This window comes from Lingula anatina, chromosome 6 (genome assembly GCF_051362555.1).
Source record: "Lingula anatina isolate TDL-2025a chromosome 6, LinAna3.0, whole genome shotgun sequence".
In the NCBI taxonomy this organism is placed as follows: Eukaryota; Metazoa; Brachiopoda; class Lingulata; order Lingulida; family Lingulidae; genus Lingula; species Lingula anatina.
In genome coordinates, this window is record NC_141772.1 from 6,007,972 (window position 1) to 6,032,680 (window position 24,709).

Below are 24,709 nucleotides of genomic sequence, written 5' to 3' on the forward strand. Positions count from 1 at the left end.
TTGTTTGTTTGGTATACAGTCTACAAGCACAGCTTATATTGCAGCCGAATGATAAAGGCGATTTTAAAAAAATGGCAAAAATAAAGAAAGTTTACTGTCGTTAATGATCGTCAGTCACCAGTCATGTTTTCGTTTGAGAACAGCATCTGACGGACGAGTACGATGTAAACTCTTACGTACGAACACCTGGGGTTGCTTAAGCTGTATCTAGGAGTGACGCATGCGTAATCGACTTATGACGACTCCAATAGCAACTGCATACAAGCAAGACCCATGTTAGGTGGAGGTAGCTTATAAGATTTACGGTGACATGTCATTAAATGCTTTAGGGGTTTACTGTTCAATCAGTTGACGTGTGACCCACTACTTGGGAATGTCGCCAATCTAGACTTTAAGTTCGTCTGGACCGCAGACGAAACTGTTACAACGCGAAGTCATATTTTCGGTAATTGACGATCTCTGTGGAGTGGGTTTTTTGCGAACTCTTCAAAGTTGTCACAAGCTTATAATTCTTTGAATCAACGCCATGGAAAAGCAAGTCAAGTTCATGATAATTTGTGTGATAACTTTGTTGGCAATCATACCCTCAGGTACGTAAAACAAACTGCTTAACTGTCAATATTCTTTACAGTTGACAGAATACAATTAAGAGGCACAGTATGTGCGTTAGACGTTTGTAGTGCATAAAACGTACTGTTCTAGAAGTGTAGAATATTTTACCTTAGTCACTAAGGTTTATTCCTACCAAAAACCGTTGCGAAATTCCCTAATCTGTCTTCGAGTTCTACATTTCTGTTCATATACTTTTACTAATGATTCAACCAGTTTCTATCTCCATTACAAGAGTAACTCAAATTAAAAACATCGTATTAAAAACATTGAAAAATTATGATGACTGTGCGTCTTCTTCTTGAATTTTTTTACAAATGTTTTATTTGTATCACCTCTCAAGTTGACCTCTAATGACCCGAATAGTCAAATATGGACAAATATATAGTGAATTATTTCACATTCATTAATGCAATTATTCATATCAAGAAATCTGTGTTGTGTTTTTGTTAATTCAAAAGTTTTGATAAGCTTGTGGTGAATTTTGAACACAAATATATTCCGTAGACGAAACAATGGTGACATATTCTCTTATTCGCAATCTCAGTTGAATGTAGCACAGCCTTTTGGAGCGAAGGTGTGATACATATACTGAGTAATCACATCCGTCAGTGCTTTAACTTTCCATTTTATCCTTAAATTCAGTGTGGATTCAGTGGGTACAAAATACATCCGTGTCGAGTGACACATTAATAATGTGATACGTAATAAAACTGTCTACGTGTTTGCTTAGCCTCAATCAATTTGCTCTTTAGCGTCCTAATTTGAACTCGTAAACAGTATGTGCCGTCGCTGGCAAACAACCACCCTCAACGGGCTAATTTTTTTTACAAATTGAGAACGAATTCAGCTGTTAAGATTCACCGGTTTAAGCAATAAAGATATCCTAATATAAAAAAAAAAATTACGGGTATTACAGCAAGGTCCATATATGGGGTTGCTTCCTGCTGTCTATTCTACCTGTAACTATACTATAATAATAATAATAATAATAATAATAATAATAATAATAATAGTGAGTTTACTCAAACACAGCAACCAAAAGGTTGAAGTTGTACAGAAATGAATAAGAAAAAATTGCATATTAAAATATTTACATAGAAAAAAGGATGTGCAATAAGACCAAAAATAATGAGTACGAAAATAGAACACAGATTCGTTATTTTCTTTAACAATATCTTGAGCAAATCTAGTCAAAGGAGTCAATTCAATCATGATTAAATGAAAATAACGATGAAAATAAAGGAAGTAAAGAGGGATGGTAGATTAACCATACAAAGTGTCTGTATATTTCCTTGATATTATGAAACATGTTACTAGTGACAGTTACCAAACAGCATAACATTCAAAATAATAATTTGGTCAGGTTTATATTTAACCTGACGCGTACTTTATCCCATCGTTTTTACTTTTCCAGTGAGCGGGCGTGAATATTGCTGTCCGTATTACACGTCATCTGGCAGTTACAGAGATTCCTTCTACTGTTCCAAGTACTGCTGCGGGACATCTACCAGTAAATACTGCTGTTCCTCGTCCTATAACAGATACTACCCGAGTTATTCTTATAGATGGTTATGCCCCTCCGCCACCAGGCCAACCACAACAACAGGTTCGTATTTAATAAGAGAAGAATAATTTTTTCACTTTGTCAGTATACAACTTCGACGTTAAGTGAAAACGGTGTGGTGTGACGATTTGAATTCTGACCTTGACTTTTCCATGAGCTTTCACCTCTGTATTTACAGTCCGTAGGGTGGGTTCAGGAGAATATTGCTGCGCATATTACACGTCATCTGGCAGTTACAGAAGTTCGTTCTACTGTTCCAAGTACTGCTGCGGAACATCTACCAGTAAATACTGTTGTACCTCGTCCTATAGGAGATACTACCCGAGTTATTCTGTTAGATCGTTCTGCCCCTCCGCCACCAGGCCAACCACAACAACAGGTTCGTATTTAATAAGAGAGGAATAAATTTTTCACTTTGTCAGTATACAACTTCGACGTTAAGTGAAAACGGTGTGGTGTGACGATTTGAGTTCTGACCTTGACTTTTCCCTGAGCTTTCACCTCTGTATTTACAGTCCGTACGGTAGGTTCAGGAGAATATTGCTGCGCATATTACACGTCATCTGGCAGTTACAGAAGTTCGTTCTACTGTTCCAAGTACTGCTGCGGGACATCTACCAGTAAATTCTGTTGTACCTCGTACTACAGCAGATATTACAAGAGTTATTCATTTAGTTCCTTCTGCCCAACTGCGACAAAAGGTTTGTACTCGGTACATGTCCATTTTTTACAGTAAAGTTATCTTTTTGATCAATGATTGATTAATCAATTATTCTCATTCAGTTTATTAAATGCCCTTGCAATCGCTACCCAAACAGGTTCGTATGCAAAGCTGGGCCTGGACGGTATGATTTTCCATTTTGTCAGTGTTCTGCTTTAAACAGCCTTCTATCGAATGACAATATTATGATGTGAACATTAAATATTTGTTATCAGACCTTGGTCTTGAATTTGCCGTAACCTTTGATTTTGTTGTTTATAGGAGAATATTGCTGTGCATATTACACGTCATCTGGAAGTTACGAGAGCTCGTTCTACTGTACCAAATACTGCTGTGGGACATCTACTTATAAATACTGCTGTACCTCTGCATACAATAGTTACTATGACAGTTATTCCTCTCTTTCCTCATGTCCCGACCCTACGACCAGTCCAGGCAGTCCAGGTGCTTCAAATCTGTACGTATTCCAAAGTATGGAGTTCACTGTGCACGCACATCTTTTTGTGTAGTAGGCCTAATGTAGGTTCATTTTTATGTGTAATTTTATTGACATACTAGCTGTCACACTAGCTGTTATATGTTTGCGTGTGTTAATATCATTTGTACGGTTTGATTGACAACAGCAACGGCGATGACACGTGCAGGCACAAAGATCTGAACATACATGTATGTGTATATACGGATACGTTCTGTCACTGTTATCATATACATTCACTGTCTATTATATATATTACATGATAATGAAATAAATAAATAGAATAATAATAATACTAATGACAATGTGTAAGAAATAGTTTGTGTATTTTGAAATTCTACTTTTGAATCATCCCAGGTTAGAGTAGGTAGGCTGAATATTTCGTCCCGTCATTTTTTTTTTTTTTTTTTGTGAAATAATGTCATGGTTTTTTGAATGTGTTACCTTTATTAAACTATTAACTCGGATTTTCGATTTTTTCCGTTTTAGAATCGGTATCATAATTGGCCCTACAGTCGGTTTCATTGTCCTGTGTGTCATAATAGGATCCATCATCTGCCGTGCAACAGGGTGCTGTAATAAGCAAAGGAGAGGAGCAGGTAAGTGAAAGAAACAAAATTAATGCAGGTGACTCTCTCCTTCTGTCAATGCCTTCGGACACTTATCAACTGCACTTAAAACAGAAAAAAGCACATGGCAAAAGAATGTTAAATAAACTAAGGGCTGTAGGTAATACTATATGATATATTTTTTCAGTGACACAAACCCCTAGACATACCATTGTGTACACAACAGAGACTGTAGTGCAACAGGGTGCACCAAATGCCGGGTATGGACCAGGAATGCCACCACCAACTACAGGACAAGGACCAGGATTGACACCCCATTCGGGACTGGGGGTACATGTACCTGCATGGGATGCACCGAGCGGATCCAGTAATGCCTAACCACCCAGTAATGCCGAACCCCCTCCCCAATATACGGAAAAAGATGCTGCCGAACCCCCTCCTCCTTACCCTCCTACAGAGGATGGAAACCCTCCTCCCGCTTACCCTCCCACAGATGCTGCATACCGCCCAACAAGATAAAAAACAGTAATTGATGCCAAATACCCTATGCATTTTTAAAAACTAACTATATCTGCTGGGGGATTCTGTTCCACCCAAGAGTCAAAGCTTGCTTTAACCGTTGTAAATTTGCAAGGCTTGGGTTTATCCTGTAAACTGCTCTCAATATTCCGTCCCAAAGATTTTAATTTGGTTCATATAAAGGCTTTTACCAGGTTGGATAATGATCAGAACTAAGAATTTCGGTTCATGGAATTTCCAACCAAGCGGGCGATATGAGGAGTAGCATTATCATGCTGCAAGTAAAAGTTGTTCTGGAATATTGCACGTACTGTACAAATGGGATGGAATGGTTCTGTAAGGTATAATTGTGCGCCACAGGGAACAGGTTTACATGTTTTCGAAAAGAAGCCACTGGCTTACACCAATGGGGCAAAAACATCCCCGTAAATAAACAGAACTGGTTCCAGCGACCCCTGAGAGGACGCACGCGTTGACGGCCATCACATGAGTTGCATGCATAACCTAACTTTGGGCTTAAAAGGCCATGGTGCTAGACCTTGAAATACGCAGAATTCATGTCGTCAGCAGTTTCGTCTTTTCCATGAACCAAACATGTTTTAAAGATAAAAGACCCTCGGTTTGAAATTATTTATAGCAATTCTCGAGAAAGCTTACACGGTCTTTTTGGTGTGTATTCGCATGGGAAGCAGCACTGACGACACAACCTTAACGTTTTTAATATGAAGCATGTTGTTGCAAACGCGAGGACGTTGCAAAAATGTCACCTTAATTACAATGGATAAAATCCTATTTGTGTTTTTTTAAATACCATTTTACAGGATTCAAAGAAAATGATTACATTCAAAGAATGACTATTTTATCACAAAGAGTATAATTGTAATATTGTCTTAATTTAGCAGTAGCTAAATTTAGCAGTAGCTAAATTAACGGCTAATTTTTAATGAGCAAGCAGATTTTGTATAGGAATGTTTTTATTACGCCATTTTACATAAAAGAGTATAGCTGGAAATAGAGTTTTTCTGCAGGATGGAGTTCAATACTTTTGAACTTGAAATTATTTCAACCTCTTATTTGCATGCTTATATTATTTATAAGCCGCACATGATGTTTGTCCATTGTCTTGTTTGTTGTTAACTGGCATGGTTTACTTTGAATTATACATATTATAGATGCATTTTAAGTCAATTTTTTGCCACAAAAGTCAACCAAATACCAGCATATAGTTTCAACTAGTATAACTAATAGAATTAACAATAGGCATTGTATAATTTTACCTGAAAATGATCTTTCAACGGATTTTTCTGCTAGCATTCTATGCTGTATGTCACTGGGGCAGAAAAGTAGGTTACGGAAGTAAGTTAACTTTTTGACCAAAATTTTAAAGAAAGGAGCAGTCTAAAGCTCTTTTACGACTGATCGTGTGATCTATTCAGTTTATCCCTTCGCATGTCGAATGTTTTTGAGTCGTATAGGAGGCTAGTAGAAGTGCTTTATATTTGTTAATGGGAATCCACGCTCCACCGATGCTCGGTTCGTATGTACCTTTAACTTTTATTACTGATAAATTCTTGCTTTGCTGCAATTGAACAAAACTTACCAAAGGTGCAGGTAAAATGTGCCAGAAGTACTCCCCACGAAGCAAATTGTATCTTATCTCAATGTTGTGATACATTAATGAAATAAACGGCTTCTCATTGGATACAACGGCCAAAGAGATTTTTTTCAAATCAAATTTGTCAGTGACATAAATTACCACAATGTATTTTGCCCCCTCCATTGCATGATTGTAATAATGTAATAAAATCGAACGTTTTTTAACTCTGGTTAAATTGATTTTCTTTTCAAAATGTAATATATCCCACATATACCACCAGAAAGTGAGGGTGAGTGTGTGCTTCTTCCATTGTCGTCTTTATAGCTAATATACATGTTTTCATTTGCCAGGAATGAAACATTTTGGCCAATTCATCAATCAAAACTTGCAAAATATGTTAGCATCTGCAAGATTCCCTAATGTGGAAACCACAACTTACAGGTATAACCTCCTCCAGAGGGTAGCTGAAAATAAAACCATACCATAAAACATACCAGTATCCCACTGTTTGTGTTAGGTAAAATCAAGGAAAATTGATCGCAGAATCTGGAGGAGGGAGGATTCATAAATAATAGATATAAGCTGACAGATTGTCTATATGTCTTAAAATGGTCTGCTTTTAAGCAAAGTTGGCTAAAATCAAATAATCTTTACAAAAATATTAATTTATTAAAATGTTCAATTGTCACTTAAACTGTGCCTTTTTTTAAAGCAATAAATGTTACTGGCCAATAAATGATGGTGTCATGGCAGGGCGGATGCAATCATACTGACATAAAGCCCATGTTCGACAAGAAGTAAGAGCTTTATGCTTTTTACAGGCTTCGCTTGAATGATAAGATGATAAAAATTTGGCATAAATTAAGGAAGTTTATTGTCGGATATGATCGTCAGTCACCAGTCATGTGTTAATTTGAGAACAGCATCTGACGGACGAGTACGATGTAAACTCTAACGTGCGGACACTTGACGTTGTATCTCGGACACCTTGCCCGATAGGAAGAAGCCGCCAGTGACGCATGCGTAATCGACTTATCACGACGCCAATAGCAACTACATACAAGGATGCCTCATATTAGCTGGAGGTCGCTGATATGATATACGGTGACATGTCATTTAATGCTTTAGGGGATTCACTGTTCAATCAGTTGACGTGTGCCCCACTGCTTGGGAATGTGGCCAATCTAGACTTTAAGTTCGTCTGTAACGCAGACGAGACTGTCACAACGCGAAGTCATAATTTGGGATTTTGACGATCTCTGTGGAGTAAGGTTTTTTGCAAACTTTTTAAAGTTATCACAAGCTTATAATTCTTTGAATCAACGCCATGGAAAAGCAAATCAAGATTGTGTTAACATGTGTAATAACATTGCTGGTAATCATACTGTCAGGTACGTAAAACTGCTTAACAATCAATATTGCTTAACACTCAATATTTTTACAGTTTATAGAATACAATTAAAAGGTACATAATGTGCGTTAGACGTTTGTAGTGCTTAAAACTTATTGTTCTGGAAGTTTTGAATATTTTCTCTTAGTGACTAAGGTTTATTCCTAACAAAAACCATCGCGAAATCCCTTAATCCGTCTTCGAATTCTACATTTCTGATTATACTTTTACGAATGATTCTACCAGTCTCTATCTCATTGCAGGAGTGACACAAAATTAAAAACACCGTAATCAAAACCATTGGAAAATTATGATGACTGTACATCTTCCTTTTGAAACTTTTTTTCTTACAAATAGTTCACTTTTATCTCCTCTAAAGGTTAAGATATCTATTAAACTAAATAGTTAAATATAAACATATATTATAGTGAATTATTTCACCTTCATTAATGCCATTCTTCATATAAAAAATAGGCGCTGTGTTTTTGTTAATTCGGAAGTTTTGATAGCTTGTGGTGAATATTTGGACACAAATATTTTCAGTAGATACGAAACAATGGTGACATATATTTTCTTATACATAAACCAGTTGAATGTAGCACGGCCTTTTGAAGCGAAGGCGTACGTGATACACGTACTGAGTAATCACATCCGTTAATGCTTTATCTTTCCATTTTATCCTTAAATTTCAGTGCTGATACATCCCTGTAGAGTGACACATTAAAATTGTGATAAAACTGTCTGCATGTTTGTTCAACCTTAATAAATTTGCTTAGCGTCCTATTTTGCCCTGTATGATATGTAACATCGCTGGAAAACAACCGACCTCAACGGGCCAAAAGTTTTGCACAAATTGAGAAGGAATTGAGCGGCGAAGATTTATTGATTTTAAGCAATAAGGATATATATAGCTTTTTATAAAAAAGGAACGGGTATTGAAGTGAGGTCCTTATATGTACTGTAGTTGCTTTATGCTGTGAAAACTACCTGCATGACTATAATAATAATAATAATAATAATAAATAATAATAATAATAATAACAGTGATGATGATGAGTTTATTAAGACATGGGAACCAAAATAGTGCTGTCGTACAGAAAATGAATAAGAATAAATTTTACAAATTTACAAATTAAAATATTTACATATAATGTAGGATACGCAATAAGACCAAAATGAGTATAAAATAAAATAAAGACTCGTTATCTTAACTAAAATTTTACACAAATATAATCAAAGGTGTAGAAACAATAATGGTTATATGAAAAGAAATGAAGATAAAGGAAATAAAGAAGGACAGTACATTAATCATACGAAGTGGTTGTATGTTTCCTTGATTTAATTAAACATGCTACGAGCATTAGTTACTAAACAATAAAACATAGGAAGCAATAATTTGATCAAGTTCATTTTTAACTAAAGGCTTACTTTAGCCCATCGCTTTTTCTTTTACAGTGAACGGAGACGAATATTGCTGTCCGTATTACTCGGCATTAAGCAATTACAGAAGCACGTTCTACTGTTCCGAGTACTGCTGCGGGACATCTACTTATAAATACTGCTGTGACTCGCTCGTTGACAGATACTCCCCGAGTTATTCCTTTAGATCGTTATGCCCCGCCGCCCCCACTCCAACCACAACAACAGGTTCGTATGTCATAATTGAGTCGAGTTAGGGGTATTCATTAAGTTCACGATGGCCAATCGCTCACGCACTGCTTCGTATGCACAATTGGGCTTGGTTATGGTCGGTGTAATTTTTCATTTTGTATTTATCGTTCAATGATTCCAATGAAAATTTTGTGATATCTGACCTTGACCCGAATTTTGCCGTGACGTTTGATATTGTTGGTTACAGGAGAATATTGCTGCGCATATTACAACTCAGATGGCACTTACATCAGGTCGTTCTACTGTTCCGATTACTGCTGTGGGACATCTACTGATAAATACTGCTGTTCCTCTTCATACTATAGATACTATAAGAGCTATTCCTCTCTTTCCACATGTTCCGTCACTGCGAGCAGTCCAAGTGCCCCAGATATGTACGTATTCCAAAGTATGGTGTTCACAGTGTAAACACGTCTTTGTGTGTAAGAATGTGGATTACCGTTTATGTGCATTTGTGTCTGTACATATTTTGACTGTTGTATGTGTACTTGTGTTTACACATTTTACTGTCTCGAATCACTTTATGGTTTGGATTAAAATTCTGGTTGGCAATAGCAAGGGCGATGACAAGGGCAAGCACAGAGGTCAGAATATATAAGAAAATATACGTATAAACATACAGTGACTCTTAAATGATAATGAAATAAGTAAAAAATAATAATTAATACTAATGTAAGAAATATATGGTGTATGAAATATTCTACTTTTGACTAATTTTCCCGTGTTAGAATAGACTTAATATTTCGTCTCTAGTTCTTATTGAAATAGGGACGTTTTTTTTTAATGGATGCACGGCCTTTATAAAACTATTAAATAATATTTAATTTTTTTCTCTTTTAGAATCGGTATCATAATTGGCTCTGTAGTCGGTTTCGTTGTCCTGTGTGTTATAATAGGATCTATCATCTGCTGTGCAACCGGGTGCTGTAATAATCAAAGGAGAGGAGCAGGTAAGTGAAAGATACATAATTAATACATGTGACTTTCTCCGTCTGTTAATGCTTTCGGGCACTTAAAATATGCATCGAAAACAGAAAAAGTACATGGCAGAAGAATGTTTAAGTAAAGGGCTGCAGGTAATAATATAAAAATATTTTTTCAGTGACACAAATCCCTAGAAATACCATTGTGTACACAACAACGACCATACCGGTAGGACAGGCCTACACAATCGGGCTGTCGTCACCTCCACCAAATACAGGGTATGGGCCAGGAATGTCTCAGCAGTTCGTTGCACAGGGGTCAGGGATACAGGAGCCAAATGTCGGGTATAGGCCAGGAATGCCACCACCAAGTACAGGACAAGGACCAGCATTGACACCCAATTCATTACCAGGGGTACCTGTACCTGCATCGGATGCACCGAGCGGATCCAGTAATGCCGAACCACCTAGTAATGCCGAACCCCCTCCCCAATATGCGGAAAAAGATGCTGCCGAACCCCCTCCCCCTTACCCTCCTACAGAGGATGGAAACCCCCCTCCCGCTTACCCTCCCACAGATGCTGCATACCGCCCAAAAAATAAAAAACGGTAATTGATACCAAATATCCTATGCTATTTTAAATACTAGTTATGCTGTTCCACCCAAGAGTCAAAACTTGCTTTAACTGTTGTAAATTTGCAAGGCTTGGGTTTATCCTGTAAACTGCTTATAATATTCCGTCCCAAAGATTTTAATTGGGTTCATATAAAGGCTTTTAGCAGGTTGGGTAATGATCAGAATTTTTTTCGTTCATATAATTTCCAACCAAGCGGGCAGTATGAGGAGTAGCATTGTCATGCTGCAAGTAAAAGTTGTCCTGGAATATTGCACGTACTGTACAAATGGGATGGAATGGTTCTGTAAGGTATAACAAGGTGTTGTAGGGTGCTGTTGTTTTCCAAAAGAGCCAATTGGCTGACACCGATGGGGCAAAAAACATCTCCGTAAATGAACAGAACTGTTCTGCTTCCAGCGACCCCGAAATCTACATTTTCTTGTAGCACCTCTCCTCCAGCAAGAGGACGCACACGCAGACAGCTGTCACATAAGTTCCATACTTTATCTAACCAGAGAATTATATATCGTTGGTTCTAATAAAGCCATGATGCTAGCAGGTGCGTCTTTTTAATGTTTAAAACATTTTAAACACATTGATGTAATACGCTTTGCCTTTGTGAAAAGATATCTGCCTTCATTACAATGCATTTTATTCCGATGTATTATGGATTTTTAATCTATTAGTTTTCAGAAATTAAAGAAAATTACTGCACACAAAGAATATTTGATTGAAACAATGTAGTTTTGATATTGTCTTTTTTTTTCATTGTAGCCAATAAACATTTCACAAAAAACATGAATGATTTTATTCCTAAAAAAAATAGTCAATTCTAAATAATGACCGATTCTAAATAATCGATAACAACTGTAAAAACGTTTGGAATGCTAACCTTAAAAAATCATTTTACTTCTCCCGCATGGCATTTCATAATTGCAAAAATTGTTCAGTTTACCTTATGGTAATGAAATACAGCTAAAAATATGGTTTTAATGTCAGGAATGTGAAACTTTTAAGTTACAAGTGATTTAAGCCTCATTGATATATCTCATATAATTTATAAACCGTTCATGATGTTGCTTCAATGTCTTGCTTGTTATAATTGACATAACATAATTTTTATTTTATTATATATGAAGTTTTATTATTAAGGGTTCTTTTTTCTTTGCTGCAATTGAACAAAACTGACCAAACAGAGAATGAAAATGTCAGTGGTGTTAATCGCCTTTAAAACGATCTAATGCTATATAATAACTCACACTATTCTTTTACTAGAGGGCCTTTCAATAAAAGCGGCCTCTATCGGCCAAATTTCGAACACCGTATTTGTGTTTGTCCTTTACTTATATATTCGCTTGGGTTAATGAGGAGACATAAAGAATTGTAGCTTATATCAATGCTATATATTATATTAATAAAATAAGCTACCTTCATTAGATACAGTAATTAAGAACAACATCAAAATCGTCAGTGATATGATTAAAAAAAATGCACCTCCCTCTAACAAACTCATTAGTAGCTACATGCAAACATGACTCATTTCAGTTGGCAGTCGCTGATAAGCACATTCAATACTTCATACGAAATGCACTTGGAAATCACTGTTCAATCAGTAAATGGGTGACCTGAAACGTGGGAATGTCACCTATCTAGATCATAAACTGTAGCATGTGGACCGGGAAATGTCGCTGTATACACGGCGGCGACCATAGGGCAGGGCTACCCAGTCGGGTTTTCATCACCTCCACCATATACGGGGTATGAGCCAGGAATTCCACAACCGACTACAGGACTAGGACCAGGATTGGCACCCAATTCAGGACCAGGGGTACCTGCACCGGATGCACTGAGCGGATCCAGTCATGCCTAACCCCCTCCACTGCACCCGGGAAGAGATGCTGCATACCCCCCTACCCCTCCCTCTTACCTTCCCTTAAATACCATATTACAGTAATCAAGGAAAATGATTACATTCAAAGAATGACAATTTTATCACAAAAAGTATAATTGTAATATTGTCTTTTACAATTTTACATTGTGGTGATTTATGTCACTGACATAATCTGCTATTAATCTGCTATTAAGCAAAGTTGGCTGAAATACAAAATCAAATAATCTTTGCAAAAGTATTCATTTATCAGTCATTTCAATTATCACTTAAACTGTGTTTAAACTATTAAAAAAAGCAATAAGTGTTATTGGCCAATAAACGATTGTGTCATGGAAGGGAGGTTGCAATCATGCTGTCATAAAGCCCATGTAGTACAATAAATAAGAGTTTTATACTTTTTACATGCATCACTTGAATGATAAGATGATTAAACTTTGGCATAAATAAAGGAAGTTTACTGTCTGATATGATCGTAAGTCACCAGTCATGACATTTTTTTTATTTGAGAACAGCATCTGACGGGCGAGTACAATGTAAAGTCTAACGTACGGACACTTGACGTCGCTTAAGCTACATGTATGTCATGGTCACCTTGAAGAAGCCGCCAGTGACGCATGCGTAATCGACTTATAACGACTACAATAGCAACTGCATACATACAAGCATGACCCATGTTAGCCGGAGGTCTTATAAGATAAACGTTGTCATAAAATGTCATAAAATACTTAAGGGGCTCAGTGACGTGTGCCCCACTGCTTGGGAATGTCGCCAATCTAGACTTTAAGTTCCTCTGGACCGCAGACGAAACTGTCACAACGCGAAGTCATAGTTTCGGATTTTGACGATCTTTGTGGAGTAAGAGTTTTGTCTTCAAAGTTATCACTAGCTTATAACTGCTTGAATCAACGCTATGGGAAAGCAAGTCAAGTTCATGTTAACATGTGTGATAATGTTTTTGGCAATCAACCTGTCAGGTATGTAAAATGAACTGCTTAATAATTAATATTGTTACATTTTACAGAATACTTTTAAAAGACACACAATGTGCGTAAGACCTTTTGAGTGCTTTTAAATTAAAAAAAAACATATTGTTCTGGAAGCGTAGAATATTTTACCTTTGTCACTATGGTTTATTCCTACCAAAAACCATTGCGAAATCCCTTAAAGGGATAATAACTCTTCGTTTTGGCCAAAAAATGAATTTTCCTGGAGTAAACAACAATTTCCCCATACTTACCAATGGTTAGTGAACCATTTTTACATTCAAAGTTAGTCCCTGGTTTTTTTCTAAAAAGTTTGGTTTTTTGTTAAAATCTCTTAAGAGATTATAACATAGTATAGCCATCAATGGAGGTCATGTGATCTGAAGACAAGCTCAGATATCAGAATAATAGCTATAACTGCTGTTTTTGTCGTAAAACAGAATATGTTATTTCTTTGAGTTATTCACAATGTTTTTATTGTGAAATATAGATCTCATAGGAAGAGTTATTATCCCTTTAAGTTCTACATTTCTGATTATACTTTTACGAATGATTCTACCAGTCTGCATCTCAATTGCAGGAGTGACACAAAATTAAAAACACCGTCATCAAAACCACTGGAAAATTATGATGACTGTACATCTTCCTTTATGAAACTCTTTTTCTTACAAATGTTTTATTTTTATGGCCTCTAATGCTTAAGTTATCTAAAAACTTGAATAATTCAATATGGACATATATTGTAGTGAATTATTTCACATCCATTAATGATATTATTCATATCAAGAAAAATGTGTTGTGTTTTTGTTAATTCAATAGTATGATAAGCCTGTTGTGAATTTTAGACAAATATTTTCAGTGAATGATGCGAAACAATGGTGACATATTCCTTATTTACAACCCAATTGAATTTTGCACAGCCTTTTAGAGCGAAGGTGTGATACATATACTGAGTAATCACATCCTTTAGTGCTTTATCTTTCCATTGTATCCTTAAATTTCAATGAGTACAAAATACAATAAATACAATAAAATGGGTCGAGTGACGCATTAATAATGCCATACGTGATAAAACAATGTGTTTATATACTGTTCCGCAATAAATTTGCTTAGCGTCCTATTTTGAACTCGTATATATAACATCGTTCGCAAACAACCAACCTCAGGGGGACAATTATAAAAAAGGAATTGAGCTGTAAAGATATAATGATCAGGGGCAGACCCAGGATTATTTGAAGGGGGGTCGAACGGTGCCATTTGGTACGGTTTAAATCAGCTGGTCAAAATTCTAATTCCAACAGGGGAATATAAATGTGATTTTTTTTCAGAAACCGAAGGGGGGTCAGGACCCCCCTGACCCTCCCTCTAAACCCGCTACTGCTGATTATAAGCAATAAGGAAGTATTAGAAAAAATAACGGGTATTGAAGTGAGGTCCATATATGGGGTTGGTTCCTGCTGTCTATGCTACCTGTATGACTATAATAATAATAATAATAATAATAATAATAATAATAATAATAATAGTAAATTTATTAAAACATATAAACCAAAAGGTTGAACTTGTACAAAAAATGAATAAAAATAAAATTTACATCTTAGAATATTTACATATAATAAAGGATACACAATAAGACCAAAATGAGTACAAAATAAAGCACAGACTCGGTAATTCCTTAACCAAAATCTTGAACACATATAATCAAAAGTGTAGATACAATTATGATTATATGAAAAGAAAAATGAAGGTAAAGAAAGTAAAGAAGGATAGTAAATTAATCATACTGTATGTTCCCTTGATTTAATTAAACATGCAACAGTAACTAAACATCATAACATTGGAAATAATAAATTAATCAGGTTCAATTTCAACTTGACGTTTTTTCCAGTAAGCGGGGGTGAATATTGCTGCCCATATTACACGTCATCTGGCAGTTACAGAGGTTCGTTGTACTGTTCCTATTACTGCTGCGGGACATCTACCAGTAAATACTGCTGTACCTCTGCATACGATAGTTACTATGATAGTTATTCCTCTCTTTCCACAGGCACCGTCCCTACGCACAGTCCAGGCAGTCCAGGTGCTTTAGAAATGTACGTATTCCAAAGTATGGTGTTCACAGTGTAATAATGTTTGTTCGTTTTTTTTTTTTTGTTTTTTTTTTTTGTGTGTGTGTACTTTTATTTACATTTTGTAACTGTTATATGTTTGCGTGTGTTAACAAAATTCTACTGTCTTGCATCATTTTTTACTGTTCTTCAAATTTTGATTGGCAGCACCAACGGCAATGACACTTGCAGACACAAAGATCAGAATATATACGGAGATGTATACGTAAAGTCAATATTAACAGTCACTGTATGTCTCCATAGGCCCTATATATTATATATATTACATAGCAATGAAATAAATAAATGAATAACGATACTTATGACAACATGTAAAAAAAGTTTGCGTTTTTAAAAATCCTACTTTTGACTTATCGCGGGTTAAAATAGACTTAATATTTCGGCCCGATTTTTTTTTTTTTTTTTTTTTTTTTTTTTTGGAAATAGGGTCATGGTTTCTGAATGTGTGGCCTTTATTAAACTGTTAACTCGGGTTTTGAATTTTTTCCGCTTTAGGAGCGTTATTATAGTTGGCTCTACAGTCGGTTTCCTTACCATGTGTGCCTTAATCTGCTGTTGCTATTGTAAACGAAGGAGAGGAGGCGGTAAGGAAAAGACATGTGACTCTTTCCGTCTGATAATGCCGTCTGAAACTTTTTCAATTTGCATTGAAAACAAACAAAAAAAATACATGGTAGAAGAACGTTAACGTAAGGGGCTGCAGGTAATTCTATATAATATATTTTTTCAGTGATACAAACCCCTAGAAATGCCATTGTGTACACAACAGCGACCGTACCAGTAGGACAAGGCTACTCAATTGGGCTGTCGTCACCTCCACCAAATACAGGATATGGGCCAGGAATGTCTCAACAGTTCGTTGCACAGGGGTCAGGGATACAGGCGCCAAATGCCTGATATGGACCAGGAATGATACCACCAACCACAGAACTAGGACCAGAATTGACACACGATTCATTACCATGGGAACCTGTAACTGCATCGGATGCACCGAGTGGATTCGGTAATGACCGGACCACCCAGTTATGCCGAACCCCCTCCCCAATATACATAAATAGATGCTACCTAACCCCCCCCCCCCCCCCCCCCCGCAAGAAATCGCAGTAGAAACTCCAGCGCAGTAGACTACTGCAATCATACTGCAAACATGCTTCAAATCTGCTTCGATTAGGGAGCTAATTAGCATATTTGAAACATGCTTCTATCATGCTGCTAATCTACTGCATTAATGCCCCTCTCTGTACAAACCTATGTACTTTTTGGAGTAGAATTGCAGTAGCTATACTGCATATATCTATACTGCAAATATGCTCCGCACCACTACTGCGTTAATGCTTCTTTGGTACTTCGATACTACTGCATTTTCGTGCGGGCCTCCTCCAGGAATGTGACACTTTTAAGTTACAAGTGATTTTAGCCTCATTAATATATTTCATATAATTTATAAACCGTTCAGGATGTTGATTCAATGTCTGCTTGTTGTTAATTGACATAACGTCATTTTTATTTTATTATATCTATAGTTTTGTTATTATGAATTCTTTTTTCTTTGCTGCAATTGAGCAAAACTGACCAAACAGAGAATAAAAATGACAGTGGTGTTAATCGCTTTTAAAACGATCTAATGCAATATAATAACTCACACTATTCTTTTACTAGAGGGGCCTTTCAATAAAAGCGGCCGCTATCGGCCAAATTTCGAACACCATATTTGTGTTTGTCCTTTACTTATATATTCGCTTGGGTTAATGAGGAGACATAAAGAACTGTAGCTTATATCGATGCTAATTAGATACAGTAACAACATCAAAATCGTCAGTCAATATGATTCACCAAAATGCACCCCCTTCTAACAAACCCAAGAGCAGCTATACATATAAACATGACCCACTTAAGCTGGCAGTCGCTGATAAGAACATTAGACAGCTGATATGAAATGCACTGGGAAATCACTGTTCAGTCAGTAAATGACCTGAAACGTTGAAAGGTCACCCATCTAGGTCGTAGGTTCGACAAGACCGAAGGCGGGACTGTCTAAGCATGTGGTCGTATTTTAGGATTATGACGAACTATTTGAAGTAGAAGATTTTTGCGAACTACTCAAAGTAGTCATATACTAATAAATTTCATATCAACGCCATGGATATCCATGTCAAGTCTACATGTATGTTCACATGTGTGGTGATGGTGGTAATCATACAGTCGGGTAAAAAAATAAACCGCTAAAGATTAATATATTTTTTCAACATATATAAAACACTGCGGGCACGTTTTAATATATTATTATTATTATTATTAGGATTCCCCATAGAGGAATACTATTGTTTTTGGTATTCTTATTCTTCTTCTTCTTATTATTATTATTTTTCGTCAAAAAATTTCTTTCTAAAATTCTGAAAAAATTCATACTGATAGCCTATGAAAAGTTATTCCTGTCCACCCAATCTTTTTGACCTTGACCTAATTTTCAAGGTCACAGAGCCTTTTAAAGTGAAATTTTTGCAAATTTCAAAATGCAATATCTCCTAGAATTTTCAACATTTTGACAAATCCTTTCACAGGTGAGGTTACACAATACATGTAATTCTATATCAAGTGACTTAATTTTAGGAAAGTAGGTCAGGTCAAGGTCAACCTATTGCAAAATATGCTCCAGGAGGTTGACACTCGGCAGGGGGTAAACCAGATGTCACAGAGCCACAAGGATGATGTAAAAAGTTGCCCTAGATATCTATCCAGTGCAGTATCTAATAATATTGACAATTGACTGATTAGTTTTTTTAATATAGATTTTTAAATATTAATAATTTCACAGAAATAGTGACTTTGTCAATTTCTCCATGAAACATTGATTTTTTGTGATAACATGCTATAGTAAACTACCCCAAACGTGTACCCAACACCCTCAAATCAAATGTCAAATTTGACCTTGACCCTCATTTTCAAGGTCATTCGGCTATTTCATGGAGAGATATTGAAGTGGGCTAAAAGTGATGTTTTTTGACCCCCCCCCCCAATTCGCACATGCTCTTTCAGAATAAGGGGTCAAATTTCACCCATGACCTTCACATGACCTTGTAAGAGCATTTCCACACCTATTTTGCAGAGGAATCCTCTGCCATTGGCTTAAGCCAGTTGCAGTCTAGTTATTATTATTATTATTATATTCCCTACACAAAAATGTTGAGAACAACCGCAACCAGTCTTCTTCTATGCTTCATTGATCCCCACTGAGTGCAGCATAAGCTCGAAAAGTGGGTGATTGATAACATGTACAAAAATGCCAGTTCAAAGCAGCCTTAGTCATTCCTGCCTTAATATTTTCCAAACAGGTGTGTGTCCAGTCCAAGGATCAGACAGCCCCATCTCCCCCCCCCCCCCCTCCCCACCACCACCACCACCACCCCCACCAAAAAATTAAGAATGAAACTGCAATTGAGAAGTTTTTGTGCCTATGGCTGTAAGGTAACTTTTAAAGTCACACTTGAGTTATGTATCAGCTGATTAATTTCGCGTGACTAAATATTTCACTGCATTGACATTAACTGATAAATTCCCGTGGCAATGTAGACTATAACTGCGCACAGTCTTTAATGCTTATGCGGCCAAGTTATAGTTTTAATCGATTGCCACGCCCTCTGCTGGGATATCAATGTTTACATGAAAGAATTGAACAACGTCATAACCAGTAACCGCGTCCATGGGTCGATACCGTAGTAATCTACATAAAATGCAACCTTTTTTAAGTGTGCTACTGGATCGATGACAAGTGTGCGTTCGCCATTTTAATGTCACTGTCACAGTAGAAAGGACTCTTATTCACAAAGTTTCCTGTAGGTGTGAACAGCTTTTTCGACGGACGAGGAGCAGGTGACTGTCACAAAGTGAGTTAGTGTGTGTGTACGTGTGTGGGTGGTTGGATGGGTGGGTGGGTCGTGGTGGGTTTACAAATCAGGAAGAAATTACCTATAGCGGACCTTTCTAGAGAACGTTGACCATAGGTTTCCCATGGTTAACGGCCCCACACTTAATCCTGGACATCATGATGTGACTCACTTTATTTAAGCGTTAATATTTTCTTTCGTCAGACGACGAATTGACATCTGCTATTATATTATTCACAGGTTCTTATTCCAAATAGTTGTACCAAGTGAACAAAGTGGATTTATTGGGAGGCTTAAAGAAATAGACCACTGAACGGACACACTTCCTGCACTGAAACACCTAGCGGAATGGGAAATGTGTAAGTGATTTATTTTACCTTTATGGCAATTCAAAAGCAGTCTGTACATGGATTTATGCGGACGTTTATGAAATGAATATTTTTGCTTAGATATGATGAGTATATTTTAAAAGTATCATCCCCATATAAAATAAGTAAATATAGATGAAAACTCACAATGATTCAATGTAGTGATCGCATCACCTTTTTCTTAGGCAGAAGTCCTGTGCTTCTGCAAAAGTTATAAGTTTATGAGAAATATGTGTTATACAGCACCCGATATAAATCGTATTTATTTTTGTGTACCCTAGGGTTGGGATTGTCGCAGGCTTGTTTGGTACTGCTGTTGTCATAGTGTTCGTGGTCATCATTGTCAGATCCGTGGTGAGGTGTATGAAATCTGGACCCGAACGTGGAGGAACAACTGGTAGGTTTCGGTTTAACGATAAATTCTGGTTTAAACTGAAAAAGTGGGAAGAGTAGAGTTGATACGATAATAAAGTCACGATGAAAGAAGCCTACGTTATATTAATCTATAATTACGTGAACTTAATGGATCTGTGTACGGAACTTACCTGTACGTCCAGGGCGTTCCTTCAACAAACAGGTACTGAACAAATAACAGGGTAGGAAATTCAGTGATACTACCATATTTGGGTTTCATCTGCTTCACATATATTCGTGGAATAATCACACGGTATCAAATAACATAATGAGACAATTGTCAACTCAGTCAATCAATTCAGTCAATAGTCAAAGCAACATATTGGCCTCCGCCACAGTCATTAATTGTTTAAAATCAAATAGTATACAATATCGTATTCTACTGGGAGAATGCTAAATATTTTCATATACCGTTCTATGTTACAGTTCATGTTATCCAGCCTGCTACTCCCGCGCCTCTACCAGTAGCTACAATTATAACACAGACCAGCACGACCACCAACACTGCGTGTATTCAACCTCCAATGCATACCGCACCAGGGGGGTACGTAGGACCGGGAATGGCACCCCCTGGAATGACACAGAGACCCCCACCGGGGCATCCACCATCGGCGTGGTCCTCAGGACCGGGCTTCCGAGGACCTCAGCCGGGGTCGTTTTATGGCGGACCGCCACATCACCAGCCTCCTCCTCCTCCTCCTCCGTATACTGCAGGACACCAGGGACACCCGTATCCGCCCCCCACAGTGCCCCCCTTTCAAAGCGGCGCCTTTTCAGGTTATCCTCCTCCGTGCTCGCAGATGTACTAGGCGCCAGGACTACCTGATGCAATCACCGCTGATGCAATCTTCCCAAGCACAATAACATTCATCGGTTTTTTATCAAAACGAGAAAGTTTATATAAAAGAACTCATTCACATCGAGTGGTTAACTTTACCCCTACATTCTGCAGTCTAGGCAGTGGCCATATTTGAAGAATTTGTATTTAAACTGTTTACGACTGAATATTGAATTTTCGAAAGTTGACCAAGTAAGAAACTATTACAATTGTTCTTAGTAGGTAATAATTGGTTTGTCTGTATGTTAATAACGTTAAAAAAAAAAAAGAAAAAGAAAGGGAAAAATAAAAAAGAAGAAAACATGGACAGATTTAGCTTACATTTTTCAGAAAGTCTCAGGAGTAATTACAACTATGAACATGATTATATCCAAGTATTCTTTCTTTTTTGAGTTATATAAAGGCTGGGTCACACTGCGCTTGCAACCTTTTGGCAACCTCTTTGCAACCACAAAATCTGGTGGTCGCTTGCGATCACTTTGCGACCTAATTTGCATATTTTGATCGGCAAGCAGTTGCTAACCGGTTGCAACAAGGTTACAGTATGGTATCTGCAACCTCTTACAGACAATCTTCAAGTCAGAGGTTACCAGTCGCACACCGTTAGACGAGCGATAAACAACCTGTCAGCAACCACTTGGAGACTGAAAACCGGTTGCAGGACTGTAGCGATCGCTTGCCAACTGGTAGCAGCAAGGTTGCACAGACTATATATATTTTATAAGTTGTGACGATAGCTACCTTCTCGTAAATTTCCCTCTCGGATGACAACAGAGGGAATATTTTAAACATTATTATACAACGATTGGATCCGTTCCGTAGCAGCTTCAAATGATTTAATATTTTGAATATTAAAGTATGATTCTGCTATGAGATTCTGTTATAACGTCACAGTCGATTTCTGTACTACCAATATTGTCAAACTTACAATAATAAATAAGAAATATATTTGTACTATATATTGGCATTTATATCAAACCAGTGGTGTAATAAAACACATATTTGGATGTTTTTTCAGCCTTATTAATGTAATAATAGGCATGCATAGTTTTTTTTTTCAATACTTGGTATCTTTGAGGTCGCAAGGCCTGTGCAGTTACGGTCACACTGAACATAAAACCTCCTTGCGACTTGCAACTGTCACCGGTTGCAGAAAGGTGGGCGACAAGTTGCAACAACTCGCAAAGTGGTCTCCAAATGAACGCTGGGTTACTATCCGGTCGCGCCGGTTTTCGGTGCAGCACCGAAAACCTCCTGGCGACCGAAAAGGCTATTTGTGGTATCCAACCGGTTGCTAAAAGGTCGCCGACTGCTTAGCAACTGATTTGCGACCGATTGTGTGGTTTTCCCTTTGTCTTTGTAGCCCCAAGCGTTACACTTACAATACAACATCTTTAAATAGTGAAGGATCCTGCGCGTCATCAATTTGTTTCCGTCCTTGTGGTACGAATTCTAAGTACTGTGAGGAAGTTAATTTGTATTTATTTGACCTTCTTTATATTGGTGACACTGTTTTACTGTTATAAAAATGCCTGACAATTAAATTTATTGTAAAAAGTATGAATCAAACTTTGCTATTTACTTTTTTCTCTGCGCCCGCCTATTTGCTTAATTTTTCTTCCATTGTGACTTGGCAAATTATGACTTGGCAAATTAAAAAGTAAGATATTTCCGGCTGCTTTAGTCATTAAAAATGTTTCCAGTAGATTTGACAACAATAGTTGTCAAAAATTAGCCATGATATAGGAATGGATAAAAAGATAACAGTTTATCGTTTACATTGTGATAATCATTATTGATTGTTTTGGCACTTTATTTGATTTGTTTTTAAAGTCTTTCAATTGTTGGTTATAGAAAAACCTTTAAAAAAATCAACTAATTCTTCTTCCTCTTTAATAGTAAATTTAGGCTCCCTGTCTCCTCCGCGTTCATCATCTTTCGGTTGATCCTCTTCGTGGGAAGCAGAGTCTGTGTTGGAACTTTGTGAAGAACTTTCTTCACGGGCATTTGCTTTCTCAAAATACATTCTGGCCACCCTTCCCACGCTGTTGGATGACATAATGGGGACTGAAGACACGGGCTCAGCGGCTTCTATTTACAACACTTTTAGTCAAGTATGGTGGCTGATAGGGACTCATACATTTATTTATTTTATTGAAAAAAAATACTTATGAAAACCTTCTAAATAAATTTAAAAGGATGACAACAAATACAATCTACGTTTTAATTGAGAAATAACGATTTTTGTCAAGGTATTTAGAAAGCCTTAATGGCATGATATAAATGAAAAATATATTTATATATTTAGTGGCCACCATCCTACGCTTATTTTATCACGGTTGCTTGCGACCTTCTCGCGACATGTTTTCGAGTGCATGCGAGCTGTAAGAAACCTGTTAGAGACCAAGCGACTAAAGACCGTTAATCGACCATGAAGTTTCAACTGCAACCTCCTTGCGACCTGCTGCCCACCGCTTGCAACCGGTTAGTAACCTGTTTGCAACTAAGCGACTAAAGACCGTCAATCGACCGTGCAGTTACAGGTGGTATGCGACTGGTTTTAGTCTGGTTACAGCGACCTACTGGCAACCAAGAGGAGACCTATAGGCAACCTCTCAGTTACCAATCGTTTTCATTATCAGTCGCACTGGTTGTCGGTGCCAAAAAAATGGCCTTCGTGTGTCAACGATCGCAGGCGACCTGTTTGCAACCTAATGCGACCACTTTAAAACCTAGGGCAACCTCCTTGCGACTGAGGTTGCAAAGAGGTTGCCAAAAGGTTGCAAGCGCAGTGTGACCCAGCCTTTAGATAAAATCAATGCATTTAAAGAATCGATTTTACGCGGAATTTCGATGTCATCTTTCACAGAAGTTTATAAACATTTTATGAAAATCTGGACTTTTTTCAACCTCAGACCCTGAAAAGAATTTGTCGTTACCACCTCTTGTCAACATATGATAATAATAAAATTGGTAATAATTGTAATTCATTTCCTAAAAATTCGCACTACACATGTGCCTCAGTGCTGTAAAACTATTAAACTATTTAAATTAAAAATTGATATCCAAGGCCCTTTCACATGGAGACGTGTAAACCTACTTAACCGCTACATTCGGTACCAGAACACTTTGATTGGTCTTCACATGTGATCAGGTTAAAGGGGAATAATTTTATTCCCTTTTAATATTTTTTCCCAAATTAGCTTTCTGCTATTAAGGTGTGTTAATTGATTGACCTTCTCGAGCGCGGAGGTCTTGTTTATGTGACCCATTTACGCAATAGCCAAAAAGCCAAAAAGCATTTAAACATAGTGTAATGGTATAAAATGTATTGCTAAAGTATATATACTTATACAAATATATAATGAATTCAATAATACGCTACCTTTGGCCCATTTCACATCATGAATTCATTATATATGCAGATGTATTGGTTATTTTACCTTTTTCTAAAATGGATATATTTGTTGGTTTTTATGCCAACAATTCGAAAACTAAATATTTGCAGAGTTCTATGATTAAATGACAATGTGATATCGTCGGC

At 37.0% G+C, this 24,709-nt stretch overlaps 3 protein-coding genes across 4 annotated transcripts; all 3 read left to right on the forward strand.

Annotated features, from left to right (window-relative positions):
- The first annotated feature begins 259 nt into the window (after positions 1 to 259).
- Positions 260 to 11,981, forward strand: LOC106153526 (uncharacterized). Of its 2 annotated transcripts, none has more exons than XM_087015873.1 (7): positions 260 to 590; positions 2,027 to 2,218; positions 2,355 to 2,555; positions 2,692 to 2,877; positions 3,159 to 3,354; positions 3,862 to 3,971; positions 4,129 to 6,281. In XM_087015873.1, exons 1-7 carry the CDS (start codon positions 527 to 529, stop codon positions 4,317 to 4,319), a joined length of 1,140 nt encoding a protein of 379 aa, XP_086871999.1. In that variant the 5' UTR covers positions 260 to 526; the 3' UTR covers positions 4,320 to 6,281. The 2 variants fall into 2 exon arrangements, with proteins under 2 accessions (XP_086871999.1, XP_086871998.1); XM_087015872.1 differs by lacking the exons at positions 3,862 to 3,971; positions 4,129 to 6,281 and adding exons at positions 9,959 to 10,068; positions 10,221 to 11,981 and having other exon boundaries at positions 272 to 590.
- Positions 11,982 to 13,258: 1,277 nt separating this feature from the next.
- Positions 13,259 to 16,730, forward strand: LOC106153533 (uncharacterized). Its single transcript, XM_013527508.2, has 4 exons — positions 13,259 to 13,523; positions 15,580 to 15,625; positions 16,157 to 16,245; positions 16,392 to 16,730. The coding sequence occupies exons 1-4, from the start codon at positions 13,460 to 13,462 to the stop codon at positions 16,556 to 16,558; spliced, it is 366 nt and encodes a 121-aa protein (XP_013382962.1). The 5' UTR covers positions 13,259 to 13,459; the 3' UTR covers positions 16,559 to 16,730.
- A 2,649-nt stretch (positions 16,731 to 19,379) lies between these two features.
- LOC106153532 (uncharacterized) lies at positions 19,380 to 22,618 on the forward strand. Its single transcript, XM_013527507.2, has 4 exons — positions 19,380 to 19,545; positions 19,786 to 19,904; positions 20,195 to 20,310; positions 20,754 to 22,618. Exons 2-4 carry the CDS (start codon positions 19,894 to 19,896, stop codon positions 21,134 to 21,136), a joined length of 510 nt encoding a protein of 169 aa, XP_013382961.2. The 5' UTR covers positions 19,380 to 19,545; positions 19,786 to 19,893; the 3' UTR covers positions 21,137 to 22,618.
- The last annotated feature ends 2,091 nt before the right edge of the window (positions 22,619 to 24,709 follow it).